General features: G+C 41.6%; 1 protein-coding gene across 1 annotated transcript in view; it reads left to right on the plus strand.

Moving 5' to 3' along the window:
* Fancd2 overlaps positions 1-24567 on the plus strand; it is an 84570-nt gene extending 60003 nt beyond the window's left edge. The window contains exons 29-42 of the mRNA XM_075682096.1: positions 507-659; positions 4787-4900; positions 5032-5160; positions 9241-9359; positions 10349-10462; positions 10948-11193; positions 11900-12037; positions 16822-16912; positions 17010-17081; positions 17966-18004; positions 20848-20997; positions 21634-21780; positions 24094-24180; positions 24277-24567. Coding sequence (XP_075538211.1) covers positions 507-659; positions 4787-4900; positions 5032-5160; positions 9241-9359; positions 10349-10462; positions 10948-11193; positions 11900-12037; positions 16822-16912; positions 17010-17081; positions 17966-18004; positions 20848-20997; positions 21634-21780; positions 24094-24180; positions 24277-24348 — 1671 coding nt within the window. The 3' untranslated portion in view covers positions 24349-24567. The remainder of the gene's footprint in view (positions 1-506; positions 660-4786; positions 4901-5031; positions 5161-9240; positions 9360-10348; positions 10463-10947; positions 11194-11899; positions 12038-16821; positions 16913-17009; positions 17082-17965; positions 18005-20847; positions 20998-21633; positions 21781-24093; positions 24181-24276) is intronic.
* Positions 24568-26304: the final 1737 nt, after the last annotated feature.

Consider the following 26304-nt stretch of genomic DNA (forward strand, 5'->3'; position numbering starts at 1 on the left):
TTTGGAAAGTTGCGGGATTGCTGTTTGTAATGAGAAATGCAGTTATGTTGTCATTTACCAAAGCATATGTACTGATTTGGTCAGAGAAATTGCACAAGCTATTCCACACTATTCGAATTTTTGGTCAGGACCTGTCAGGGCATCAACAATGGCCAAGTAATGCAAGCAAGCCCCAAAAAGCGATAAAACATTTCTGTTAACAATAGTGCGAGTTAAAAACAGTAAATAAAACAGATGCTGACTGGTGTCATTTATTTTCTTCACGGTTTTCCCTGATTAGACTAGATTGCGTCAGACTCTCAGCATTATTGGTGTTAGTAAAAGCTGACATGTAGGCAAATCGGTGTGGCTTGCTCATTGTCATTACACAACACAAACATGCATTGTCATTTTGCTTCACACATTGCATTTAGGGCTTGTGCAGTAAAGAACGGTTCTATTTTTGTGTGTGTATAGCAGGCATGTGAGAGCACTTTTGAAAATTCATAGGAGTCTGGAATGTGCAGGGTGTTGAGAGTGGTAACGAGGATGAAGAGGCAGATGAGCCAGAAGTGACAGTACTAGGCTCGCTCTCTGCATCGTGGCGACCCTTCCTGCGGGAACTTGACTTTGATGTCTTCGACATTCTCAGCGTTGGGCTGGTCACTGGCAGCAATGAGGTGAGTATTGTTGCAGCAGCACGTTGGAGACATCCTGAAAATTGGTGGGAACATGCCAAACACTAGCATTGATGAAATTCTGTTTTGTACAAAATTTGGGTATTTTTCTAACAGGAATCAACATCATCATCATCAGCCTGGTTACACCCACTGCAGGGCAAAGGCCTCTCCCATACTTCTCCAACTACCCCGGTCATGCACTAATTGTGGCCATGTCATCCCTGCAAACTTCTTAATCTCATCCGCCCACCTAACTTTCTGCCATCCCCTGCTACGCTTCCCTTCCCTTGGAATCCAGTTTGTAACCCTTAATGACCACCGGTTATCTTCCCTCCTCATTACATGTCCTGCCCATGAGCATTTCTTTCTCTTTATTTCAACTAAGATGTCATTAACTCGCGTTTGTTCCCTCACCCAATCTGCTCTTTTCTTATCCCTTAACGTCACACCCATCATTCTTCTTTCCATAGCTCGTTGCGTCGTCCTCAATTTCAGCAGAACCCTTTTCGTAAGCCTCCAGGTTTCTGCCCCATATGTGAGTATTGGTAACACACAGCTGTTATACACTTTCCTTTTTGAGGGATAGTGGCAACCTGCTGTTCATGATTTGAGTATGCCTGCCAAACGTACCCCAGCCCATTCTTATTCTTCTGATTATTTCCGTCTCATGATGCGGATCCGCCATCACTACCTGCCCTAAGTAGATGTATTCCCTTACCACTTCCAGTGCCTCGCTACCTATCGTAAACTGCTATTCTCTTCCGAGACTGTTAAACATTACTTTAGTTTTCTGCAGATTAATATTTAGACCCACCCTTCTGCTTTGCCTCTCCAGGTCAGTGATCATGCATTGCAATTGGCCCCCTGAGTTACTAAGCAAGGCAGTATCATCAGTGAATCGCAAGTTACTAAGGTATTCTCCATTAACTTTTATCCCTAATTCTTCCCCCAATCCAGGTCTCTGAATACCTTCTGTAAACAGCAATCTAGCATCAGGAATTCTGGCATGCCTCTCACTTCCTATTTAACTTGATCTTAATGTCTACTAGCATCTTGTTTAGCAGATGTTTCTTTGCTTTCACTCTGGAAACCTCGTGTCTGACACTTGAACCTTTATCTAATGAAATCTTTCTTGCAGCTGGAAACTACAGGGTTATCAATTTTATGTTTTATGGAATGTTTAAAGGTAGCCTGTGGCAAGTATCATTGTGCTTGTCTTTGAGCTGGGTTATTCGAAGAGGCAGACATTACTTGCACGACAAATTGTAACACATATTCATCTAATTAACTAAAAGTCACTAATTATTTTTAATTATTTATTTTACGGCCCATATCGCAATGTTTTTAGCCATTCAGGACTTATGCACTTCAAATGAATTTCCAGGATGACAGCAGTTCCGAGATATTCATTCCCAAAGTGTTTGACAAAATGTGTGGGCGTTCCAGTTACTTTTGTGATTCAATGCATAAAAGGGCACATTGTTAAAAAAGAGGAATAACACTGCATTTTCGCGGCGAGCTTGATGGCGAATATCTCCAAACTGGCGTCATCCTGGAAATTCATTCCAAGTGGATAAGCCTTGCAAGCTCACCAGCTACAATTCATAAATTGCAATATGTGCCGTAAAGTAATTAATTTAGAAGGTAATTGAATTCCTGTTAACTAGTTGGATCGGTGTTTAGAATTCTTGTGCAAGTAATGACCACCTCTCTGACAGTCTACAAAGGACTACAATTATGCTTTCTGCAATGATTGCCCTGTATAATACTTCTTTTTTTCCCCAAAGTGTCATCGTTGCATATTTGCTGCATGAAAAATATTGTGAGTATCCACGACAGGTCATGTTGGCTAACGTTGCGAGCAAGCATTCTTAAGATGTTGATGAAAATTCGATTGATTGACACAATTAAAGGGACACTAAAGCGAAACAATAAATCAGTTTATACTAATGAAGCGTTGTTTGAGAACCCTGCAGGCAATCATTTTAAAAAAAATTGTTTGATTATTAGATGAGAAAATGAAGGTCCAAGTATAAGCATTTGAATTTCGCGCCGAAACCCCAGTGCCGGTACGTCAGTGTGACGTCAGGGATTCCAAGGTATGTTTTCGCATTTGGGCCGCGTTGGCTGAATAAAGGTTCCCGAAACTTGGCATGTTTAATATTTGGTTCCTTTAGAATGTAATGTAGCCAATCTATACCGCTATATATAAATAGTAGGCCCTAGAAGACGCCATCAAAATCCAAGACGCCACAGCCCCCAGGTGCGGGAACTTAAGTAGGCGTCGCCGCTCATATTTCGTTCTTGCGCTTTTTGTGGCTTACCAAACGTCTTATCGTTGTAAGAGTGGTGTTCTTGGTGTTGTAGAACAGTAATTTACTGATGCAGAAGAAATCATTTTTCCTTTTAGTGTCCCTTTAAAGTGTAGAATGTGATTTAAGATAGCCACAAGGACAGAAGTCAATGCACAGGGGCTTACTTTTCAACTATAAAACTTGTGTGCGGAGATTGCCATGCCTAGTTATTGTTGGCACTGCATTTAGAAATCGCCTTTCTCTTTAAGGCTGGGGAGCTATGTGTGCAATGCTCGATGATATTTCCTATGAAGACATTCCACCACTGAAAGCACTTGTAAAAGCACACAGACATCGTGACATGGTGTTTTTTTTCTACCACCAACCACCAGTAATGATGCAATTACAGCGAGCACATGCTTCGGAACGACGCCCGCAGAGCTACCACTGCACATTAATCACACCAAAAACTGTGCCATGCAGTTCAGCCCTAACTCTTTAACAGGCACATTACTTTAGGGCTGCTTATACCTGAAAAAAAAAAAAAAAGCATCACGATTATAGAACAAATTTTTTGCACCTTTATAAATTGTAATTGCTGAGTTAAAGAGAAATTGTTTCTGTTGCCTTCCAGTGACTGCAGTTGTGTGGTTAGGAGCTCAGTTTATGGCCTTATATACTATAGTTTATGTGCTCTTAACAATTGGCAGATATTAACAAGACATTACATCCTCCACAAATTCAGAAATTTGTCACGAGTGAGGAGATCCTGAGGAAATTAGGCGCTCAAACCATGTGAAAACAGTAGACAACGAAGCCAAGGAAAGTGTAGGAGGAATGAAATGTTTCTTTATTGACGTGTAGAATTATGAATAAGGGCTTAATTTGCAGTAAACTTCATCTTGTAAAAGAAAAGGAACTGAAAGTGGAAGAAAAATGGAAAAGACCAATTGCATTTTTCTACAATATGCAGTGAATAATGAATGCAATCTTTCTCATAATATGAAATTTTACATTCTCTTTTCTCGATTGCATGCAGAGTTTTCTGTATTCACCGCAGCAGTAATTTGCTGCTCCGCATTACTGTTTGACTTGTTCTGAACTTAAATTTTCTTAGCTCCAAAAGCATAAATGTTTGCTCCAAGAGCTGCTCCAAAAGGCCAAGTGCCATTTATTTGACTGCAAATCCCTGCTGTCAGTTTTAGATGAATCATTGCGAGTGCGGAGCCATTGCCATTTAAGTGCATTATTAAAGGGACAATTAAGAGAGAAATTATTTGAGCTGTATTACTACATTACCCTTTAACAAAATTAAAAAAGCCACTCTTATCTTGAGAAGAGGCCAGGTAGGTAAGTAAAAAAAGTCGCTAAAATTAAATTGGTAGTGACACCACCTTGAAGCTAGCCCATTATTCACCTTGACTTCATGGATTTTGATGGCATCTCCTCGGGCCTAGCTAATTTTTTACCAGCAAAGATGGACTACCTTGTATTGCTAAGGAACCAACGATTGAACTTAGCCAATTTCAAGAGCTGTTACTGAGCCATAATACAAAATAAAAAGACAAAAACACGTTCATTGAAATTCTTGACGTCACACTGATGTGCCAGCACTGGGGTTTTGGCATGACATATAGAAAGATGAAACTTTGACCTTCATTTTCTTTTCTAATGATCAATCAATTACGGGGAAATAACTAAACTAGAGTTTTGATAAAATACTTTATCAATATATGCTGAATTAGTGTTTCTGTTTAGTGTCTCTTTAAAGGCTTTGTTGGAGAATATCATGGCTTAACGACGGATTGATCCGGTGTATGATTCTGCTTGCAGCCATCATCTTCAAAGCTCACCACAACTGAGCTTCTGTTTGTGCTTGGAGAGCTGGCGGCTAAGCTGGACTGGGCTCTTCCCTCCAGTGGACCAAAGCGTGCATCTCCATTCAAGGTGTAGTTCCTTCCGCAATGCTTGCTAAACAACCAATGTCTTTTTTCTGGTGCAACCATTGTGCTTTGCCGGTTTCACACAACAACATGCTTACGAGGCATGTTCTTGCTTTGTTTGAATGTCGTGCATAGGCCAAGGTGCCGCGTGACATTGGCTTCTCCAACTTGGCTCTGAGTGCCAAGCCCGATGTGGTCAAGTTCATGGTCACCGTAGTGCCCCACCTGTGTTCCCTCTTGGAGGATGTCAGCGGGTACTTTCAGGTAACCAGTTGCACAAGAGCCATTTGCACGGGCATCTATTTTCAAGCATAGAGTTTCACACAAAAATTACTGCACACGATGACAACCTGAGAATTTGGTACAAGATCTGTCCACAAAAACTGCACTGTGCCTGCCCTCTCTGTGTGCACTCGAAAAATATGTTCTGGGCTGGACATCGATATTGAAAAAAGTTTTCCTTCACCATGACTTCATGGAAATGGGCCGAGATATCTGGCTGATCCACCTGCACAATTTTTCTGTGAATTGAAAAGCAATTGCCACTGTGTTTTTAGGTTGTCCCATACCTGCCAGCTCTCCTGAATTATCCATAGGGTTTACGAATTTAGGCTCATTCTTCAAGTTTACGAATATTTCATCAAGTTTAATGAAAAATAAATTCTGCACATGAAAAAGTTTGGACAAATTTTTCAACTGCGAGGCTCTCGAGGAACCCGTATGGGTTTCCTTTGTAGCACTTGGCTACGTTTGCGTAGCTATCTCATTTTTCCCTTTATTAATTACTTCTCTCCATCTTGCGGGTTCCCGCAGAACTATTTTACGCCAAACTCTTGCCTTTGCTTTGAGTTGTTGATAAATTCGACTTCATCCTGCCATCTGCTAGCCACTTGGTTAGCTCAGATGGTAGAGCGGCTGCCCCTAAAAGGCGATGGTCCCAGGTTTGAGTACTGGACCAGGACGAATTTTTCTTCAATGGCGAGGCTTTCGAGGAACCCGTGTAGGTTTCCTTTGTAGCACTTAGCTATGCTTGGCTGGATGTCTCAATTTTCCTTTTATTAATTTCTTCTCTCCACCTTGCTGGTTTCTGCAGAACCATTACATCAAATTGTACAAAGCCCGAGGAGCAAGCCAGTGCAATGGCAACTGTGAATGAGCACTCCAAGCCATTTAAACATTGCACCAAAAGTCACACCCACAAGGATTTAGAAATGGCAGACGTGAACCGTGTTTATGTGCGATGTCATTTGCTTTTGCTGCTGCGTTTCTGCATTTTATATCGTATAATTGTACTTGTTAGGAAAACTGTAGGCAATTTATCACTAGTTTGTAAGTTGACACTGCAAATTTTGCCATTGAGGGGGCATTGCTGCACTGTATTGCGTGATCGCTGCTGATTCTTTCGTGTGTTGCGCAGTCTTGCCCTCGTGTTGCTTTTTTTGTGGATTGTTTTAGTACACTGTGGTGCCACAACATGCCAAGAACTAATGCAAAGTGGACGCAGAAGAGAAAGTCTCAACCTAGTCAATACGTGGAGAACAGCACTGGTAACAACAAGAGCAGCAACAACAATGTACACCGTAGCGTGTGCTTTTTAAATATAGGTGAAAGTTCTCCATGTGGTAGTTTCAATGTCGACAAAGCAAAGACATCCAGGCTTCGTTTTATTGACATTAAGATCCTTCGGGAATTTTTTCAGTCATGTACTGTATGCAAGAAATGCAAGAAAGGTGAGCTTCACCTGGAAGAAGATGGGGAGTTGAAGTGGGCTAACATCTACATAATATCGTGTATTTCTCGGAATGAGATTTTTCGATTTTTTATGAACTTGATGTACCTTATCTAGAAAAGTACTTATCCGATCACTGTGAAACTTTTGCAGCTGGTAGTGCATTGTGTTGCCAACAACCTGAACCTCTAATATTATAATATCATTAATGTGATATTAACCAAAAAAATTAAACCTAAGGTTTATCTTTAATTAGACATAACCAGGACTGAAAAAACAAATTTTTTTCTTGCTTGCTGTATGCACAAATCAAACTTTCTTTAGGTTCCGTTTAAAGACAGCCATATGCGAAATATAACAACCAATTTTGGCAGTTATCTTATTATTCATTACCAAGGAAAGGTGCATCGAAACATTAAGCTCTAGCCAAAATTTGATACTTATTTGTGAAAATTGCTCAAAATTTTTTGACAAAAGAAGCACATGGAAATCAAGCTAAAATGCATCCTCCTTTGCCATTCAAATTTTCAATTTGCTTTATTCTGTGGTTTTCATGATAGAACTCTTAAACCGCAGTGAGAAATATACCCTACCATGCCCCCTTAACGGCCTGATATCAAGAGCAAGCATGCCAAACCTTGTGACAATGCCCCACCATTCTGTCGCTATGCCCATGCATGCACATATTTTGCAATTCCTGTCCAAGAATGTGCCGAGTGTTTTCCTGCCAAAATTTTGTTCTGTAAATTCTCGCTTTCCAAGCCATCCTCGAGCATTTTCGTGTCATGAGAGAAAGGAACCTGCAACCACAAGCATGCGGGCACCCCGTATGTCGCAGCGGTCGTGCCATTTATTCAGTCACATTTCTCGTTATGTAATTCCAAAACAAAAGAATTGGTGCAAAATGTTTTTCCAGAACACATTAGTTTAAGCAACTTAATTTGGGAAATCTTAAAAGAAAATTCAGGATGGCGTCTTTTTTAAAGATATTCAAAGTAGGGGTGTGCAAATATTCGAAACAAATCGGATATATTGTTGGCTGTGTGGGAGCAAATGTGGTTGTTCGCGTTTATTTCTATCTAATACGAAAAAGTGTGTCTAATTTGGAGCTAAATTTTGCGTTTCAATCTTCTGGCGAAATTTCGCCTGTAAAACACGCTTAGCCACTACACGTCTAAGCTGTGCAGGAAAGCCAGCATTTCAGTAGCAAGGGGCACGGGTTTGTGAACAGCGAGGGTGCACTCTTTTACAAGTTCCACCCCCAATTCTGAGCTTATCGCTTGACAGCATGCAGAATGAGATGAGTGACGGAGGGTCAAATACCTCTGAGCTTAGGTGAAATTGATGAGGTATAATAGGGCACTGGTTGGCAAGAACAGACAACTAGCAGAAATTACTCAATTTTCCAAAGATAACATGAGCCAAACAATGCAATCTTTTAGTGTAATGGCTTACTAGTTTAATATTTTTATCAAGGACAATGTAATTGCAATGTTCCAACATCATGTTAAAATAAACGAACTTGCTAATAAATACATGTGCATATCATTATTCAGTATTCGTATTCAAAAATTTTGATCACTTCCCTATTTTAAAGTACTGCTAATTTAACAATAGGCCTAAACTTAAGCACTTCTCATGAAATTTTAGTGCTACCTAGGGCAAAGATATCTGCCTCAAATTTCAATGACATTTATGGCAACAGGCTGACAAATTTTAAACACTGTGCTCTTTCATAAATTTGGAGAGAAGAAAGGAATCTCAACTTTGACCAATAATGTGCAATGTTCCGTTGTTACGATTTTTTACACCCCATCATAGTGGCCATACTCTGTAATAATAAACAAGAATCGATGCTATTGATCCATGCTCAATCACTAAGTATTTTTGAGCAGTAGACACTACACTTTTTCTTTGGAAGCTAACCAAAATGCGGATTTGTCAAAATTTACAAAGAGTTTCTAACAGACTGGGCACTTCCATGTGTTTTTTTTTGTGAATACAGACTTTTTCCTGAAGAACTAAGACTGATTTTGTTTTTCTTGGCACTCGGGCAGGAAAAAAAATTTTTTTAGTCAATTAAGAATGAATACCGGACATGCCCGGCCAAACTCATTTGAACACGCCCTTTAGCCTTTAATGGCATGTCTAAATATAATGTTCTGAAGGCCTTTCATATTGTATCACTTTGTCACCTGCCCATTCACACAGACCAAGAACCCACATCGTTTCATTATTACAAAAAATAATAAAGGCACCTTTTCAGCATTATTTTGTCTTGTTGATGCTGCCCTTATCTTTTTGTATTCTTATCTGATCCTGTGAAACTTGCTTTTTTGTTTGGCTTATCGGTAAATAACTTAAATTTATTGAGGCTTCCAAGACAGAACTTTTGCAGTGACCATGCTAAATTCTCAGCATCACCACTTTAAAATTTATCTTTCTTTTGGTGTTCTAACATTTCCTCCATTTCTGAAAAAAATATTATTTGCTAGCAATTCATTTGTGCGGCTGCTATACAATCGAAGTGCTCGGACTCACATTGTTTGTAGTGATGGGAATTGCATACACAAAAAAAAAGTTAACACTGTTTTAATTTTTGGTTTTGTTTCCAGGACTTGATATCCCAAAATGACGGCATTGTTGACGCAGCATCCATGTTTACAAGCGCAGCTAAGGAGACAGCATCTTGCATGACTCTATTATTTACCTGCTTGAACGCTTTCTTTTCATGGTAAGTCTGATGCTTTAATTATACTTTGTTTCATACATAGCAGGCAATGCTACAATGGCTAGGGAGACTTCTCTGAGAGCTCGCATTTACAATGATGAAGTAGTGTGTCACGTGCGTGAGAAGATATGTATGGGTCATGCAATCCAATTAACAGTATGGACTTGTGTCACAAAATGTAACATATTTATTACATGTAAAGCATAGAAGATCTGAACCTATCTAACATCCACTGTGTGAAGTGAGATGTCAATGTGGCCAATGTCCACATCGCACCGCTCGTGCTCACAACCAAAACGTAGTATGCTGGAAGCACCAAGACACACAAATAATACGTAATTTGATGTAACCTTATGTCCTCAAGTTATAGTCGTTGCCTGTGAAGTAGTTATTTCATAGAAGGTGTCGCAGATCAACAATTGCATCTGCAAAGTTTGTGGAGTGACTCTTATGATTGGGCTTGGAATAGCTTCTGCAGCATCACCTGCTAAGTTGGAGACAAAGTATGTTAGTATTCTAGCATAAAAAAGGGTGTAATGCATTGCATGTATAGTGAGATTACAGAGCTTTGACATAGCAATAACATATGTATTAGAATGCACATATGAGGCCGGAAGTTACAAATGTAAGATGTCGTACTAGTGACAGCAGCTTGTGACATTGTCTTTAACCAAAGCACACAGAACTTTTACTGCAGTGACCCCGCATTTTACTTATCTGCTGCTGTAAGTATGCTTGCAACAGTATATTCCTCATGAATTTGTTTGTACATTTATGTATGTGTATTTATAAATGTATGTCGTTAGGACATGCATGGATGTAATAAATTATTAGCTGTAACACAGTAAATTTACAATGCTTCTAGCTGATTATCATAGTGTAAAATCTATCTTTATAAAAAATTATATTTTCATGCCGGAAACAACGTTATAAGAATGTCGAAGTTTATCGTGCTTGAGGTCTGATAAGCATGTTGTAATATGATTTGGCAGGAATGGTTTTGAGACAAGCGACAGTCGAGACCAGCTGTGTGAAGCATTCCGTTCCATATCTGACCGCATTGGAACAACACAGTTGACACAGGCCTATGTCATGGCACTGGGAAAGTGAGTGCTACCATTCTAGAACACTTCTGTTCACTTTTGCAAAGTCCTACTGCTGATTGAAATGCCAGAAAAGAATCTTTGGTTATAAGTACCAATTTATAAGTAACAACTTATATTTCTCAGTATAATTAGGTAATAACGACATGCTTGAGCTGCTCTTACCAGCAATATTAGTTTCCACAGCATGCCCTGTGTGTTTCTGAGAACTACTGTACTGGTCATTCCTGCCTGCTTGCCGCCTATTTCAATATAAGAACATTGTTGCTGTCCTCTGGGGGAACCCACATTAATCTCAAAACTTGACAATTCAGTGACCTGCAAAAGTGTTAAATCTTCTCTTCTTGGTGCACATTTAGAAGCACCTGCAGGCATAATTTTTCACTGATTTATTTTTTAGTATTCTACATTAATTTTTCCTTTCAGGCATAGAAAACTTTGCAGTTATTTAGTTTTTATAGCAGCTTCTGACTTCCTTTTCCTTTTAGGCGAGCCTTCTCATACTTTGCCAAGTTTGCCGAGTCCGTGACAGACCCAGCGGGTGCAACTGCTCTCCTGCGACTTCTTGGCACAGTTGCTGACCGTGCTCAGATGTACTCGCTGGAACAGCGTGGCATTCGTGATGTCGCCGAGGGCTTTCTTCGGCGCAACTGGCTATGTCGTGTCGGCTCATCGAATGTGCCACAAAGGCCGCAGGGAGCCCATTTCAACGAGTGCCTTCAGGTCATGCTCAGGTCTGTTGTCATTCGTTGTCTTACTTTGTTTTTGCCAGTTTTCTTGCTTTAAATGATGCACCAACTCGGGAGAGTTGGCAACTGTGCCACTGAAGAAAGAAAGATATTTGGGATGCAGCAATGGTCTCCAGGAGAATAGAAGCCAATTCAATCAATTAAGTAATGTTTAAGTCACTCCTGTAATTGAGAATTAGAACTTCAGCCTGTTCAGTGTCTAGCCATGTCTTCTTAGTTCTTCTGCACCGGATTGCTTGCTTATATATATATATATATATATATATATGTGTGTGTGTGTGTGTGTGTGTGTGTGTGTGTGTGTGTATGTCTGTGTGTAAATTTTTTTCATCATAACACTTTTAGCTTGACGTATTATGGAGTTCGCACTAAGCTTTCAATTTTCTCCATATTTTCTGATGTCTGCTGTTATAATGTTGGAACACTTGCCTGACTTCTCGAAGTCCAGAGATCAATTTTGTTATTGCAGAACTAACATAGATGCTTGACACGATTGAATGAAATAGTAAATAGACAGCAAGCATTCATAAGATAAACACAATAGCACTTTGTTTAGGTTTTCTTTACTTACCTTGCACAAATCTCAACCTCTCTGATGGGAACTTCCGGACTTATAACCTTTTGTCGTACTTGTGGCCCCCATACTTCTTTTAATGCTGACTTCACGTTTTCTTTTTTTTTTACAACGCAGCACATTCCTGTCGGAGTCTGAGTGTGTACTTCAAAGCCTACATCAACTTGCAACTGACTGCCTGCCCAGTATTCTGGACGAATCACCGCCAGCTCAGCAGGAGGAAGAGCAGCCAAAGCAGTTTCCAACACTCGACAAGTAAGGCACCACTACCATTTATTGGCCCTGTGGCTGGAATGCTGTATACTTCATTCAGATGAGTAGATATTAGCGTATTAGAGTAGATGAGCAGAACACAATGACTCAGGAATTTAACAGGGTAAGCTTAAAGTCCAACTGCAGTTAAATTTACCTTTTGCTGAATTTCTTGTAAATAAGTTGTCTGTACTGTTGAAGCAATCCTGGCAAAGCTGCAGAGAAGGTAATTGCCTAATGTTATTGACAACTTTTAAATATAGTACATTAGCCAACGATGCATGCACTTGGCTGACAGCAGGTGTGACACAAATACCACGAGATTTTTACCACTCTGCAGGTGTCGCCTGATCTCGTGGTTGTGTCATGGAGCTGCAATGATTTTCAATTTTCTGGTTTCCGCACAATTTCCTGCGAGCGCTGATGGCAACATTTGTTTGTGTCAGCTTCAGTATCAAAAATGTCTATTTTTGCTAGGTTTTCATAATGCATTCATTATATTTTGAAATGTAAAATTTTGCCCAAAGGCTGGCTTATATCTGTACTATTTGCAACAAGGCTTTCTATATGGTGCGAAATTTCATTGCAGAGCTCCTTTAAAGGAACACCAAAGGCATGTATTAAATCGAGCTAAAGTGTTCAAGAGTGTTAGTGTTCAAGAGTCTCTAAGGCGTCAGTAATATCGCAAACAGAGCCTTAATAATAGAGAAATTGAGGAAAATGCAGGACATGGTTAGCGACTCCCCTGGGTCATTCAAGCACTTGCCCAATGATGAAAGCACTCCTCAGTTAAATTCTGTCACTAGTACTCAACCATTTGTTGCAAAAAACATCCTTGTATTGTATTATAATACTAAATAAAATGCTACTTGTCTAGTTCTATTTCATCTCTTTAGAAAAAAGAACTAATTGAAATTACCCTTGACAACAACGTGGATGGCTAAAAGGTTTCATTTTCGCTCGAAAGCACCGCCCACGCTTTCGCGTTTCACTAGTTTCGTTATCGCGTAGTGCTGCGCAAGTTTTGCTGGCTCGCGAAACTCGCATAAACTGCAAGTAGTAGAGAATTCAACTTCCATGTGATGTCGCGGGATGCCCGAACGGTCTATGCCACTTGACAAAAAGACAGCTGCAGCGGCGAATTCACCGCTTTGTCTTGGCTCGGTACTGCCGTCTGTCGGGCGCCGTTTTCCTCACCGACAGCAGCAAAGGGTGCTGATGGCGTAGGCAATGTCACCACTCCCTCGGTTGGGTGGCGGGAGGTTTGAATTTCGAAAAAGGCATTCGGACTGTTCAGATGCAATTTTCTCGTAAACTAAGTCTTTTCTTGGCGTGAAATAAGCGCTGCGAGGTTTCTGGAATTGTATTTAAGCAATCCACGTAGACTTAGTATTTGCCTTTAGTGTCCCTTTAAAGGGGCCCTGCAACCGTTTTATATCCACCAAGTTCTGCATCACAATGAATTTCTTGTGTTATCCTGAAGTGAATGCGAAAATAGACACGGGCATACAGAAGGAATTCAATTTACGAACTCAGTATAAAAGCAAACGACAGAAAGAGGCATACCCTTTTGTATTTTGCTCACCCAGCGAGGACTTATGCTGCTTCCAATCAAAATGTGGCGTATATCCTGCCTTACAAGGAGTTTTCTTCTCCTTGTGGCCTTCCCTTCATAGCTTTGCTTGATACGTGGTGCCATCTAGTTGTCATGCAGACTCAATTTTATGAACAGCTATTAGATGCTTGTCAAAATATAAAGAAGTAACCTTATACACTGCTCATAAGTGTATGCTACGTTAAAATGCTTATTTTTGTGTTATATTTTGAGTGTAGAATGTTGGATAGCGCACCTAGTGTCATTTACAAACTAAATTCATTTGTATTGCAGAAATGTGTTACTTCTTTCTAGCTGTAAGAAGCACAGGACATGTTATTTTTAAAGTCGTCATTGCATGTATAGCATGAACACACAATATATTCTTTATGCCGAACGTTGCAAAATGAACAGAATAAGTCACATGCCTTTGCATCCCATCCACTGCCAAAAACTGTTGATCTTATTATAACGCTGCAGTCGATGGGGAAACTGATTTCAAAAGCAAATTAAAATATAAAATACCCTGATTTTGGCGTTTTCATTGCACTAGAGGCATCGCGAGGTCCTTTAGTAAGCAAATGTGCAGTAAAAACAACATGCATAATTTAGTTCTGTCATACAGAACTGCTGGATAAGTGGAAAGAGGCCTCCAATCTTGGTGGGCCGTCAGTAGTAACGATTATTGCTTGTTTCAATTAATCGAACCATTCCTTTTGTGAACTGGAGCTGAAACTCCCATGGCTTGCACCAGCTGGTATACTGCATGTAAAACAGAAGCACTTTGGCAACCATTTGAGAAAATAATGCTGTGATAGTTCAAGGGTGCCCTATATCTGAGACGGTTGCCCTACCGCTACATCAGTCAACAGCTTTGTGGAATTCACATTGCTAAGCTTATGTGTGTTCATTTCTGGGTTATGTGTTGTGGTGGAAAGTGAAAGGGGCAAAAACATATTTCACATTTTATGCTAATAATGGGTGCTATCAGCATAGTCAGCCTCATTGAAGACACAAATCGTGATCACAAGAAAAGGCAAGAGTATTAATGACAATGATGTCGGCAGTAATAATACTATTTGTAACATTTGCATAATTTTGGAGCAACTGTGTAAGCATGAATACGTACCTTGTATAAAACAAGCTGCAAAAACTGAAGCATAGCACAGTTAAGTTCTTTTTAGAGGGCAGCTCCTTAGAGGCGCCCATTCCTGGGTTGGGTGTCGGCGTCCCTCGGCGTAACCACGCAAACGTGCTTGTGCCACTGCTAGTGCTTTCAGCATCCCTTAGCATAACCGCAAGAATATGCTCCTGCCACTTTTCGTGCCACTGCTCATGCATTCGCCGTCGTCTTCTTTAAAGGGCCCCTCACCAGGCCTCATAGCAAATTTTGGTTATACACTGAATGTTGTTACGTGTCCTATGGGGAGCGTTCTGCTGCAAAATTTTTTCACATCGGCTCATTAATAGCCGAGATATAGATATTCCAGTGTCACGAACCCGTGATTTCAGGAGGCGAGACACTCTCTCCACTCGCCTCGTCTAGCCTCCGCAAGCGAAATTACTTTCCTGCGTTCTCCCATACCAGACCTCGAGGATCGCGTGATGCATACATCACGGGACCCGCCTTTATTTTTTTTTTCCTTGCCCCTCCCCCTTCTTTTTTTTTTTTTTTTTTTTTTTTTGCACTGTGCACGAGCTGTTGTGATTGTCTGGTTTCGCGCAGCGCACGATTTTGCGCACTGTGCACAAGGACAATTGACAAGCAGTATAATTCATTGCTACACAAATACTGAGGCAGAACAAGCGGATCACAGAGCATGATCACGCGCTGGAACACGGTAGAACATGGCATAGTTTCGGTACCTGTGCACGTGACTACACGCCCGTGCAAACAAGCAGACGAAGCGGAAGTACATCTTGCTTCGGTATGAATAAAACAAAAAACATGCAGACATTCCTTTTGTGTTTTATTATTTCTTGGAACTTCAATTCGTCAATTCAAGCAACAGATCACGCAGATAACAGATGTTCTCTTGAATAATTCTTGAAATCACGTGTCACCACGAGCGATGTCGCACTGCAGACCCAAGTACGTAGGCGCAGCGGCCGCGAGAAGGGAAAACAGCGTTCGGATTGAAATTTCGGACCTTTTCGCAGCAGGTAGCGATGTAATTCTTTGCAAACACGATCGTTGGGGCGCGCATTGTATGCTGTGCGCTTGTCAGCTCAAAATGGCCAGACATGGTGAGGTGCCCTTTAACAGCTGGCACCGATGCCACTCATGCCAGCGTTCCCGTACTGCCCCTCCCTCTGTGAAGGCACTAATGGCACTGGCCCACTGCTAGTCAGTGCGGTGATTTTGGTCTCAAATTCTTAGGCTCAATTGCAAAATGAAAACACGTATAGAGCTAGCTGCACTCAAATTTCGCACTAGGGAGTATCGTAATCGTTGGACACTTCTTTTTCTTTTTCCACCTCAATATCACTTGACACATGAAATAATGCTGTATTAAAATTTCTTTGTGTCCTTCACCTAAGCTTTGAATAGACGTAACGCTTTTCCTTTTCTTTTCATGTTCTGTTTAGCTGCGTCTAGGGCATGTACTAGAGTAATCAGCTGTGCAGTGTCAGTGCACACTTAATGTTGTCTGCTGTGATTCAGAATTTTAATTCTTGTGCTTTGCAACTGTGTCTTGTGGCTGTGCCATCTCACGTGTACAGCAACTTCTGGAAGCTGGATTTATTTACATTCTAAGTACTGAGGAATCGCAGTACATTTCTTGCATCTACTACGCATGACCAGACAACATGCATTTTAATTCATGCTCCGTCGCCAAGCTGAGAGGAAACTCAGCTTTTCCTTGTCCTTGTTCTGAAAATTACCGTGAACAGCTGCAGTTTGCTCAAGTGTCTAATAATGTATCGCCAGCAATACTTGAAGTCAGCATCACTCACGACCCCTACCATTAAGAAAAAATATAAGCTGCTTGAAATCTTAATTTATAACAAGCACAAGTTTTCCTTCTTTTATGTGTACGTGTACTTTCTTCGATAAAGGTTTTTTCTGAGGTTCTCCAGAGCTCCAGAGCACCCAGAGAAGCTTTGTCAGGTTTGGACCGCCAATCGTCAGTGCATAATGGCCCATTGCTGTGGAAGTGCTTTACGAATAACCTTTCCTTTTGTTCCTCAGATCTACTCTCAATGTCTACTACAAGACAATGTTCTCCAACCTGGCTGATGGTGTCCAAAGCCTCTCTGTAAAAGTGGCCACGAACCAAGAGGTATGGGTGCTCATTCAAGAAAACCTTTTGGCTTCTACACTACAAAGATGGAGATTAAATTTAAAGTGAGTGCCTGCTTTGTTTTGTTTTGTTCTAGGAAAAGGTAAAGCAGCTTGAGAAGTGGACCCTAGCTGTCGAGATCTTTCACAAGCTGGTGGAGGTCATAAAGGTCAGCGCTGTTATACATTATGTGCATGTGTCGTGGCTTCTTAGTGGCTGTGGTGTTGCGCTGCTAAGCACGAGGTCGCAGGGTCAAATCCCGGTCGCTGCGGCCGCATGTCGATGAGGACGAAATGCGAAAATGCCTGTGTGCTGTGCATTGAGTGCACATTAAAGATCCCCAGGTTGTCAAAATTAATCCGTATTTCCCCACTACGGCATGCCTCATATTCAGATCATGGTTTTGGCAGGTAAAACCCTATAATTAAAGTACATATGTGCAGAGCGTTTCTTCTCATCTTTCGCTGCAGTTAGTAAAATATTGAAGATCTGTTTCAGTTATTCGAAGATTAAATTAAAGGGTGGCCATGCTGAACGAATTCCTATAGGGGCAAGCACAAGAATGACAATGTTTACTTAGATTTAGGAGGACTATGTAAAGAAAAACCCTAGGTGGCCAAGGTTAGTCCTGAGCTATTTACTACTGCATGCATGTTGCCACTGAAGAATGCTTAGTCAGGAAAATAAGTTGTGAATTCTAGTTAATTAATAATCTCATCAGATGTTACGCAAATTATGATGTCCACTGCTACAAATTGTGTTTTGACAGAAAAAGTATCTTCATCTCTACTGCGTGGTTTTTAAGAGTTCTTCTTCACCAAGACACCTGGTATGAAAAGGCATTACACAGTATATTGTTTAGGTCCTTGTAGACCATGTAAATGAAAATTAAATTGTGATCACATGCCATGCCTATCTGTTTGTTAGCCTGAGAAATTACAGAATGATTGTATTCTTCTTTGTCTCATGGATCCTGCTGTTGCATTCAGACAATGTAGGGTTGAAGATTTCTTTAGGAGAGTTGCTCACTTTGCTTCTGCTCTACTTTTTCAGAAATTATCAGTGCGAAAGAACATGGCTGTTTGTTTGAAGGTAAGCACTCTCTCATTATGTTGGCATTAAGCATGAAGTGTAGCTGGAATTGAAAGTGTGCTTGTGAAAATGCAGACAATCCGCCATGCAGAGAGTTCGGCATCGGCATGACTCAGAAACCTCCCTTGCTTGCCACTTTAGTCTGGCTTGCATTTATGGGTTCCAACATATGCCTTGAGTGTGAAATCCATTCTAGATTATCAGGATGACTAGGTGTTCCATGATCTATGCCAATTAACTATTAGTCTAACCTTTTGACTGCCAAAAATTTTTTTTTAAACTGCTCCTCAGCCCCTGCCAAGATTTTTTTGATGTTCGTTTAATTACATTTTGTGCTACATAAAAGCTGTTTTTTGTCATTGCTTTCTTTTCTTCTATTTAAGCATCGGCGAACAGATGATAATTTCCTTAGTTTCCCAAAGCCCGGCACGGATGGAATTGCCACATTGGCCATAGCTATGGCTGCCAGTCTCATCCTCAGCCCCGGCTGTTGTTTCTTTTCTTTTTTATTTTTGCACATATCGGTTCGGCGGACGTTTCATACTACATAGAAACTGATTGTTCGTCGTCAGTTTCTTCCAATTCATAAATCATCAACAGTTCATAAATTTCTTCGCCTGTCACGGTGCAGACGGAATTGCCACACTGGTTCACCATGGCTGCCCTGCTGAGACAGAGCGACAGAACACTAAGACATTTGCACAACCTGCAGTCAGAAATTAAACTTACAAAAAATTGATATGTTTAGATGACCTCTTCATAGATAGCAGAACCGGTACGAATTGTTCTTTTTTTGCAACTTTTGCTTGTAGAGAGACAGGCAGATAGCTGTAAACTGAAAACGACTGTACTCGGGAGTAGCAGGGGCTGTACGAGGGTGGGGGCCCTAGTGGCAGTGAAAGGCTTAGTCTCCAAGCCTCTGCAGAAACCCATTATGGTGCAGAGTCAGTTGTAGAATTTGTCACTACTGGCTCACGACACACTGTCACATTTAAGACTGTGTTCGACCACTCAGTGGAACAGCACAAAATTAAAGACTTGTGTGCTCTGACGGTACCGCAGCTGCATTTATTGTATGCTTAATATGAGATGAGAGTAATGACGGACTTATCACACCAGTTCTGGAGTCGAAAAGGTTCTCTCATGTGGCAGCTACTGGTCGTCATCCTTGTTCACGCCCCTGCATTGGCCTGTGGTTACACAACTATGACAGCATGCTTAGAATTCAGAATTGTGCTGTATGATTCTGTAGTGCAGTCGACTTCCATCAATTTGACCCCGACGGGACGAGAGAAATTGATCGAATTATATTGTGGGTTGAATTAAACAAGATGCAGAAGAAATGCCAAAACGCACCACTAATTCATTCGGCAGTATTTGCTCTATTTTTACATGGCCCCAAATCAAACGCGCGCCCTCTTTCTAACTGTTCAAAGTAGAAAACTAATTTAGAAATGACATAAAACGCCTAAACAAAGTAGAAATCTATTGCACACCCGATTCTTTAGCAAGAAAATGGGCGAGGGTCTTTAATATGTGGTGCACATTGGTGGCCAGTTTCGTAAAGTCAGCCTTACCGCAATACGGTAGTGTTATGTATGTGGTAAAGCATATGAACGCCACAAACGCAATTTTGGTTTCGTGTCTGATTGTGCCATGAAGGGCGATTTCCGGCCCAGATTTCTTGAAAAAAGGAAAGGCACACCTTAAAGTCGGGTAGATACTGTACTCAGACCTTGTGAGCTACAGTTATTGCTTGAAAATCCTCCTAGGGCAGGCCAAAAATAGCCGTTTTCGGCGGGAGATGATGTGTGCTTACCACATTCACTGTCCCCTAAGCTCTGTCAAGACAGACGCTGCCACTAAAGGAGTCGCTACTGGGGTCACCATAGGGTTCAGGTGTGTGCGTGCTGACTGGTCAAGTTTGAGCTTTCCGGCGAAGACCAGCTTTAGAGTCGAAATAGTAAAAGTTTGGACCCATAGAGATGCATGGCGCAGGCCAGTACCTTGGGTAGGGATCGGATTAACCGAAAATCAAATTAACGGAACTCTGCTGTATTAACATTTCTGCCACACTGAGTAGAAAGGTCAAGGAAAGGTCAAGTTCTTAAATTCCCTATTAGATAGTTTTAGAAGGCACTGCAGCACTTTTTGAACATGGTAAGAGAATGTTTATGATTTGTAGACAATGTTGCCATTAACATGACAGCTAAATATACCGCTGAATGCAGCAGGGAGCCCACACTCTCGGATAGAAGATTGCACTCTCTATCTCTCATACGGCTTTTGAGGCCCCCGCTATCACGCCCCATCTATGGCGTCACAGGCCTGTGCAAGAGCCCATGGGCACCAGCCATTGTGTGATCATTCGTGACCAGCAGTTACTGCTGAACAGAATCTTGCACACACTTGCACATCTCTCCAAAATTTTAGCATACAGGGAAGTAGCGGTTGGTTGTGTCTCGTCTGTTCTGTCACAACTCCTTTGTTGCTGTCAGGCATATTTGTTGGTGCCAACCATGAAGGGCTGCCATAAAGGCACTGCAGAAAGAAGAAAGGGTCAAAAAAGGACCAATACACAGGGAATCGCTATTAGCACTGCTGCAGCGTAGCGGAAACATTGTGTTGAAGAGGAATGGAAAAAGTAAATGTTGGACTCTTTATACTTCGCTTATCTTTAGATTGTTTTAAAAGATTTCTGCAGAAGTACATTCACTGAAAGGCACTAACTGAAACAGCCTGAAGTGAGCGTGGGCTCTGCAAGGTGTTTTCAGTTTTGAAGAAAAGGTGTTGCAGGGTTCCTTTAAAATTAATCATTATTTGCACTGTTATATTGCCAACAGTTTGGACGCCAGTTCTTAGATTCCTTCCTGCGGAATGGCATGCCTTTGCTTGACTCGCTCTTCAAGTCCCATCCCGCCGAAGTGCAGGCTCTTCTCAAGAACCTCCAGCAGAGCACTCGGTACCTCCAGCACATCTGCAGCCACTCGAAGGTAAAGAGTTTGTGCACCGTTTGGCTTGGGAACGCACCTGTGTCATGCAAAAAAGACGGGGCGTGTGCAGTTTGTTCCAGTGCTGGCCATGGCAGGCTGACAAACGCAGTGTGTTGGGCACCTAGGGCGGTATTCTTGAACAATCACTTATAAATGTATGGCCACTTTAGTGAGATTTCGTGTGGTTCAGCATTGGGCACGTTGATGTCTATGGGTGACACCGTTCATGGAGCTGTGCCATGACAGCGTGCATGGCACTGCACAAGGAATGCTGTTAGCCATTTACACCGGTGCATCCAGTGCCAAGTCATGCTGAGTAGTAAGCCTTGCAGTGCTATCATATCTTGTAAAGGTACAGTGTGCTCAATTTTTATTAAGTTCGAAACTTTCACTGTGTCTTTTAGAGGTGTAGCATAAATATATCTAAGCAGTAATAAAGGACTGGGTTAGAGGCCCTTAGCGCAACAGAATTACATGAAACTACAGTCAGGTGGCTTCCTGTCAATCAATTGCGCCAAGTCTGAATGACCACTTTACCATTGCAATAGATAAGGTATTGGTGCCATAATGTGCTTTATTTCAACAGACATTGATTATTTAACTATAATCGCTTTGTATGCCTTTTCTTGCTTGCAGCTAGTGAAAGATGTGGCACTGACAGGGCAAGTGCCCGCAGTGCGCAAGACGCTGGAGGGCTTCGTCTTTCGTGTCAAGGCCATGTTGACAGTGAACCACTGTCGCGAAGCCTTCTGGGTGGGGAACCTCAAGAACCGGGACCTGAAGGTAATGTGTGGCTGGAATCCAGGCCAACTTTGTTAAGCTAAATTTGTTTTCTAATGTTTGGGATAACTGATCTTCAAAAGAATCTTTCACATTTTCATAATTCACCAGTGTGGACCCTTGGGCCTGCAAATGAAAGTTCATTGTTCAAGGAACTGTACAAATTCTATGCAAGGAGTGATGGAACGAAGAATGCTAGGCATAATGTTAAGAGACAGAAAAAGAGCAGTTTGGATCAGAGAGTAAACGGGTATAGCCGGTAATCTAGTTGGCATTAAGAGAAAACAATAGAGCTGGGCAGGTCGTGTCTCATGTAATGTGCAGGTTAGATAACCGTTGGCAGGCAGATTGGCGCACATGTCCTTTTTAGCACAGCCATGGCTACACATGCCTGTCACCGCGGCCAAGCGCATACGCAGTTATCGCTGTGTTTTAGAGGTAACCTGCTGCATGTGCAAAGAGTGGGCGGGCCAAGATGGCATGGCGTCATGTGCACTTCCCGTGCATTTAGTGCTGGAGGTTGCATAATCTTGAGTTTCTGAGACACGTTATAGTGAGAGGCAGATTAAAAATTAGCTCCCCACTGCTGGCGCTTTTCATTATAGCATCGTCCCACTACGAGTGGCACTATTAGCCGCAGAGGTGGAGTGGACTCGAAAGCATGGCTGGCTTCGCTGCGTACCTCCTATGTGAAGATATTGTCAACGGGGCATGAAACCATAACTTTTGTTGCCGACTCTCAAATTCAACAAAATGAAATTTTTTCTCATTCAAATTTGATTTTCAGATTTCCCAATTATTCAAATAAATTTGTGGCCTCTTCCGTGTAAAAAAAAATCCATCAGTGACTGTGCTTATTTGCATAAAAGGTGGAATTTTAATGTGACAAAATTTCAGTATTCTAAATTTTGAAATTTCGATATGTCTGTGAAACTCAAGATTACAGAACCTCCAGTACTAAACACGCGTGAAGACCGTGCGCATGATTCCACGGCATCTCGGCAAGTCCACCCTTTGCACATGCAGGAAATAACCTCAAAACAGGGCGGGCAGGCTACATACGCACTTAGCTGCACTGACAGCCGTGCTAGAAAAAAAAGATGCATGCCAACCTGCCCCCACTCCCTCCCCCATCCCCTCATGTGCACTTCCCTTTCCCTTTGCTCCCATGGAAGGACAGGACTCGTCAAGCCACCAACCTTTTCAGCTTGCCCTCAAAAGCTTTCACTCGCACCCAAAGCACACATTGGGCGATATGCGATAGGTTCTTATTGCCATTTGTGACGGTAGGATTGTCACGTTGCAAGGCGTGTGACGCGAGGAAGATGGAGGAGATGGTGCAGGATTAAGAAACACACGACAATTATATTAGACGGCACATAAACACGAATAATATCTTCAACTAGAACCACGCATGCAAGGTTGTTCGTAAAAAAAAAAAAAAAAAAAATAGTAGTCTCACGAGGTTGCAGCTGAAGTCCGGAGTGTGGTGAAACTCATAGAGCCTTTGAGGTGGAACACTCGCTGGTAGAGTGATGACTGGCATGGAAAAGTAGACGCAGCAGTACGGGACAGGAAAAGGTGGACGGCCCACAGCTCCGTAGACGGCAACGGGCCGCTCCGAGGTCTCATGCAAGAAGACAGCCCAAGCCGTCTTCTTGCTTCGATGACAGACGCCCGGTCCCCTGAACCTCGTGTGTAGAAGTGGGTTCTGAGATGTCAGCAGGCCAATCTGAGGCCTCGTGCAAGGCAACGATCCGAGATGCTCTTTGTCTCGATGACGGATGCCCAGTCTCCTGAACCTCGCGCATAGATGCAGGTTCGAGGTTGCAGCAGGCCGCTCTGAGGTCCCATGCCGTGCAACGACTCGAGATGTTCTCTGTCCCGAAGACAGACGCCCAGTCAAGGGAGCCTCACTCGTAGATGTGGGTTCCGTAGGCCTTGCGGCCCTAGTTATGCCGGCGTTCCAACGATCTCTCCTGCGCGAGCCCCTTTTTCATTCGCTGCACGAGCCTCCCTTGTCTTTCTTTTCCTCTTGTTGAGGACTGCTGCACTGTCATCTGCTCTTGCGTTCCTTACTTTGTGAGTACTTCTTCACAAACACCCCCACTTATGAAAATTCTTTCGTTCCAAGAACTTGAGGGTACTGATATATGTTGGTCCACCGTAGCACACACTCATAAATACGTGCTCTTTAGACAAGAACATATAAAAAGTTAAATACTTCATTATACCGAGGCTTAATTGTATAAAAAAGAATTTTGATGTGTTTAAGTGGCCTAGTTTTGTAAGAATTGTATTCCATGGCTTGCACAGGGTGAAGAGATTTTGACACAATCAGTACGTGAGGACTCAGATGAAGAAATGGCACCTGCAGATGATGCCGAAGATGGCAATGATTCGGTGAGGCGCCGAGTTGTGAACTAGTTCTAGCCTAGGTGTTTGAACTTGCTTCTGAATGTCTTGTACTTAACTGTTCAAATTGTATTGTTCGTTTAGGATGCCTCCCACAAGAGCGAAGAAAATGCAGCTGAAGAACCTATGGAACCAGAAGTCAGTGAGGAATTTTAATAAGCTGTGCCTGTCATAAATTGACAAGCTTGGTTTTTTTATGTTTGTTTTGCCTACAAGTTATTGTAACATATTTTTGTTTATGTTCCATTGTGCTGGTAAGTGATCGTTCTCAGTTTAAGTTTTGACAAAGCTGCTTGACAATCAGTGTGGCTATTTTTATTGTACATTGAAAAAAGAATTGCTTCATTTTGTAATAAAATGTCTTAATACACCCATCTCAGATTCTTGATACATTTCTTCAATCTAGCTGTCAGTGATGACACAAGTTCCCCAGAAGTTAAGGCCTCTGGTAAATTCTGGAAATATGTCTTAAAAGTTTCTTCTGAAGACGAGCGATTTAGAAAGCCTGCCTTTATATTCACATGCTTACATTGTTTATAATTTGTTCATGCTTTTTCGGGGACCACATTTCAAGTGCTAACAACTTAAGTTATCTTTAAGCGCCAAGACGCACCTATATAAATCAAAACTTCCTCAAATGTTTTCGTTGGTTCTATCTGTTGCCGCCGAGCTTGTGTAAGCAGACTGTGTACTCGCAGAATTCGGATAGCGATGTACTTTCTGGAATGCACGCAGGCACCAGCTATTGCACTGGAACCTTCGACGAGTCATGCATATATAAAAAGCTGACATGCTTGACCTGCAGATCAGACTTTGATGATCCACATGTGTGCTCATGGCTATAATTGTTACGACTGTTACTTGTTTAGCTGGGCACAGGTTCGCCTAATGAACAGTTAGTTTCCGTGACTTGCATTGTGCTGCTGTGGTTGTTCGCAGTCACTACAACGTGACATGGTTGTTCATTGTCACTACAATGCGATATTTTGGTTAAGTTTAGAGGAAGCTTTAGCTCGGGCCCAGCTGCGTTGCGGCCTATACAAATACATGTAAAACGCAGAAACACTTTTCTGAAATCACCACTGGGATGATTTGAATAAAATTTGTTGCATGTGAAAGAAAGCAAATTCTAGTGACTGTTGGAAGTGGACTATTGATTTAAGACCAGATTTTTTGAAAGGAATTTTCAAAAATTTTCAAGTCTGAAAGAAATAAAAGCACTATGTTTACAAATTTGTAGCTCTGTACCAAGAACAGTTATCATAGTTCTGTAAACTGCCTCCGTTAGAGCATCCAAAGCGGACAAATTTAAAGCATCAATTTATATCTTACGTGAATTCGTTAAAATGTTTACAAGGGTTCTGCAGCAGTCACACTGCCTCATTGGCAGTCTAATTCAGAGCCCTCTATAATACATCGAATTTGTCTGCCTTAGATGTACTATTAGATGCAATTTACATAACAGTGGTATTGTTTTTCATTGTTGAGTTAGAGGGGTAAATTTGATTGTTTCGCTTTGTGAAAATTGGCAATATTCAACAATTCATGGCCTAAATCAAATATTTGCTACAAACAGTCGCTAGATTTTATCTTTTTTTTTTAAATGCTACAGATCTCAAATTTGGCACTGGGGTTGCCGAGAGAAACAGTTTCTCCTTTCCTATGTATTTAAATATCTCCCAAGCATAAACTTCCTCTTAAGAGAGAGTGGTGAAAGACAGGTTTATTAAGCCAGTGTTAGCTGTTGCTCATGCATGGAACGATGTCATTCAGTATGCACCGAGGCCTAAGCATATAAACTGGCTGTTTTCGCACCATTGTTTACGCTTTTGTATAATACGGATGGCGTAGTTAGCACCATAATTTAGCAGTGCGCATATAACCAGTAAAGTGGTAAAGAAAGCCGGACATAATGCATCACGACATAGCACTCGAGTATACACGAATATGATGCGTTTTTTTTTTTCTTCAAATAATTGCCCGCCTCCTAAAGATCTTTAAGGTATGTTCGAAATCGTGCTCCGAATATAACGGGGAATTCTTTTCCGTCAATTTCGCTTTTCAAAATGCGGTGTGCTTAGCCGCTGTACAACGAAATATTGCTGGAAAACC

This window comes from Dermacentor variabilis, chromosome 2 (assembly GCF_050947875.1).
Source record: "Dermacentor variabilis isolate Ectoservices chromosome 2, ASM5094787v1, whole genome shotgun sequence".
NCBI classification, from domain to species: domain Eukaryota; kingdom Metazoa; phylum Arthropoda; class Arachnida; order Ixodida; family Ixodidae; genus Dermacentor; species Dermacentor variabilis.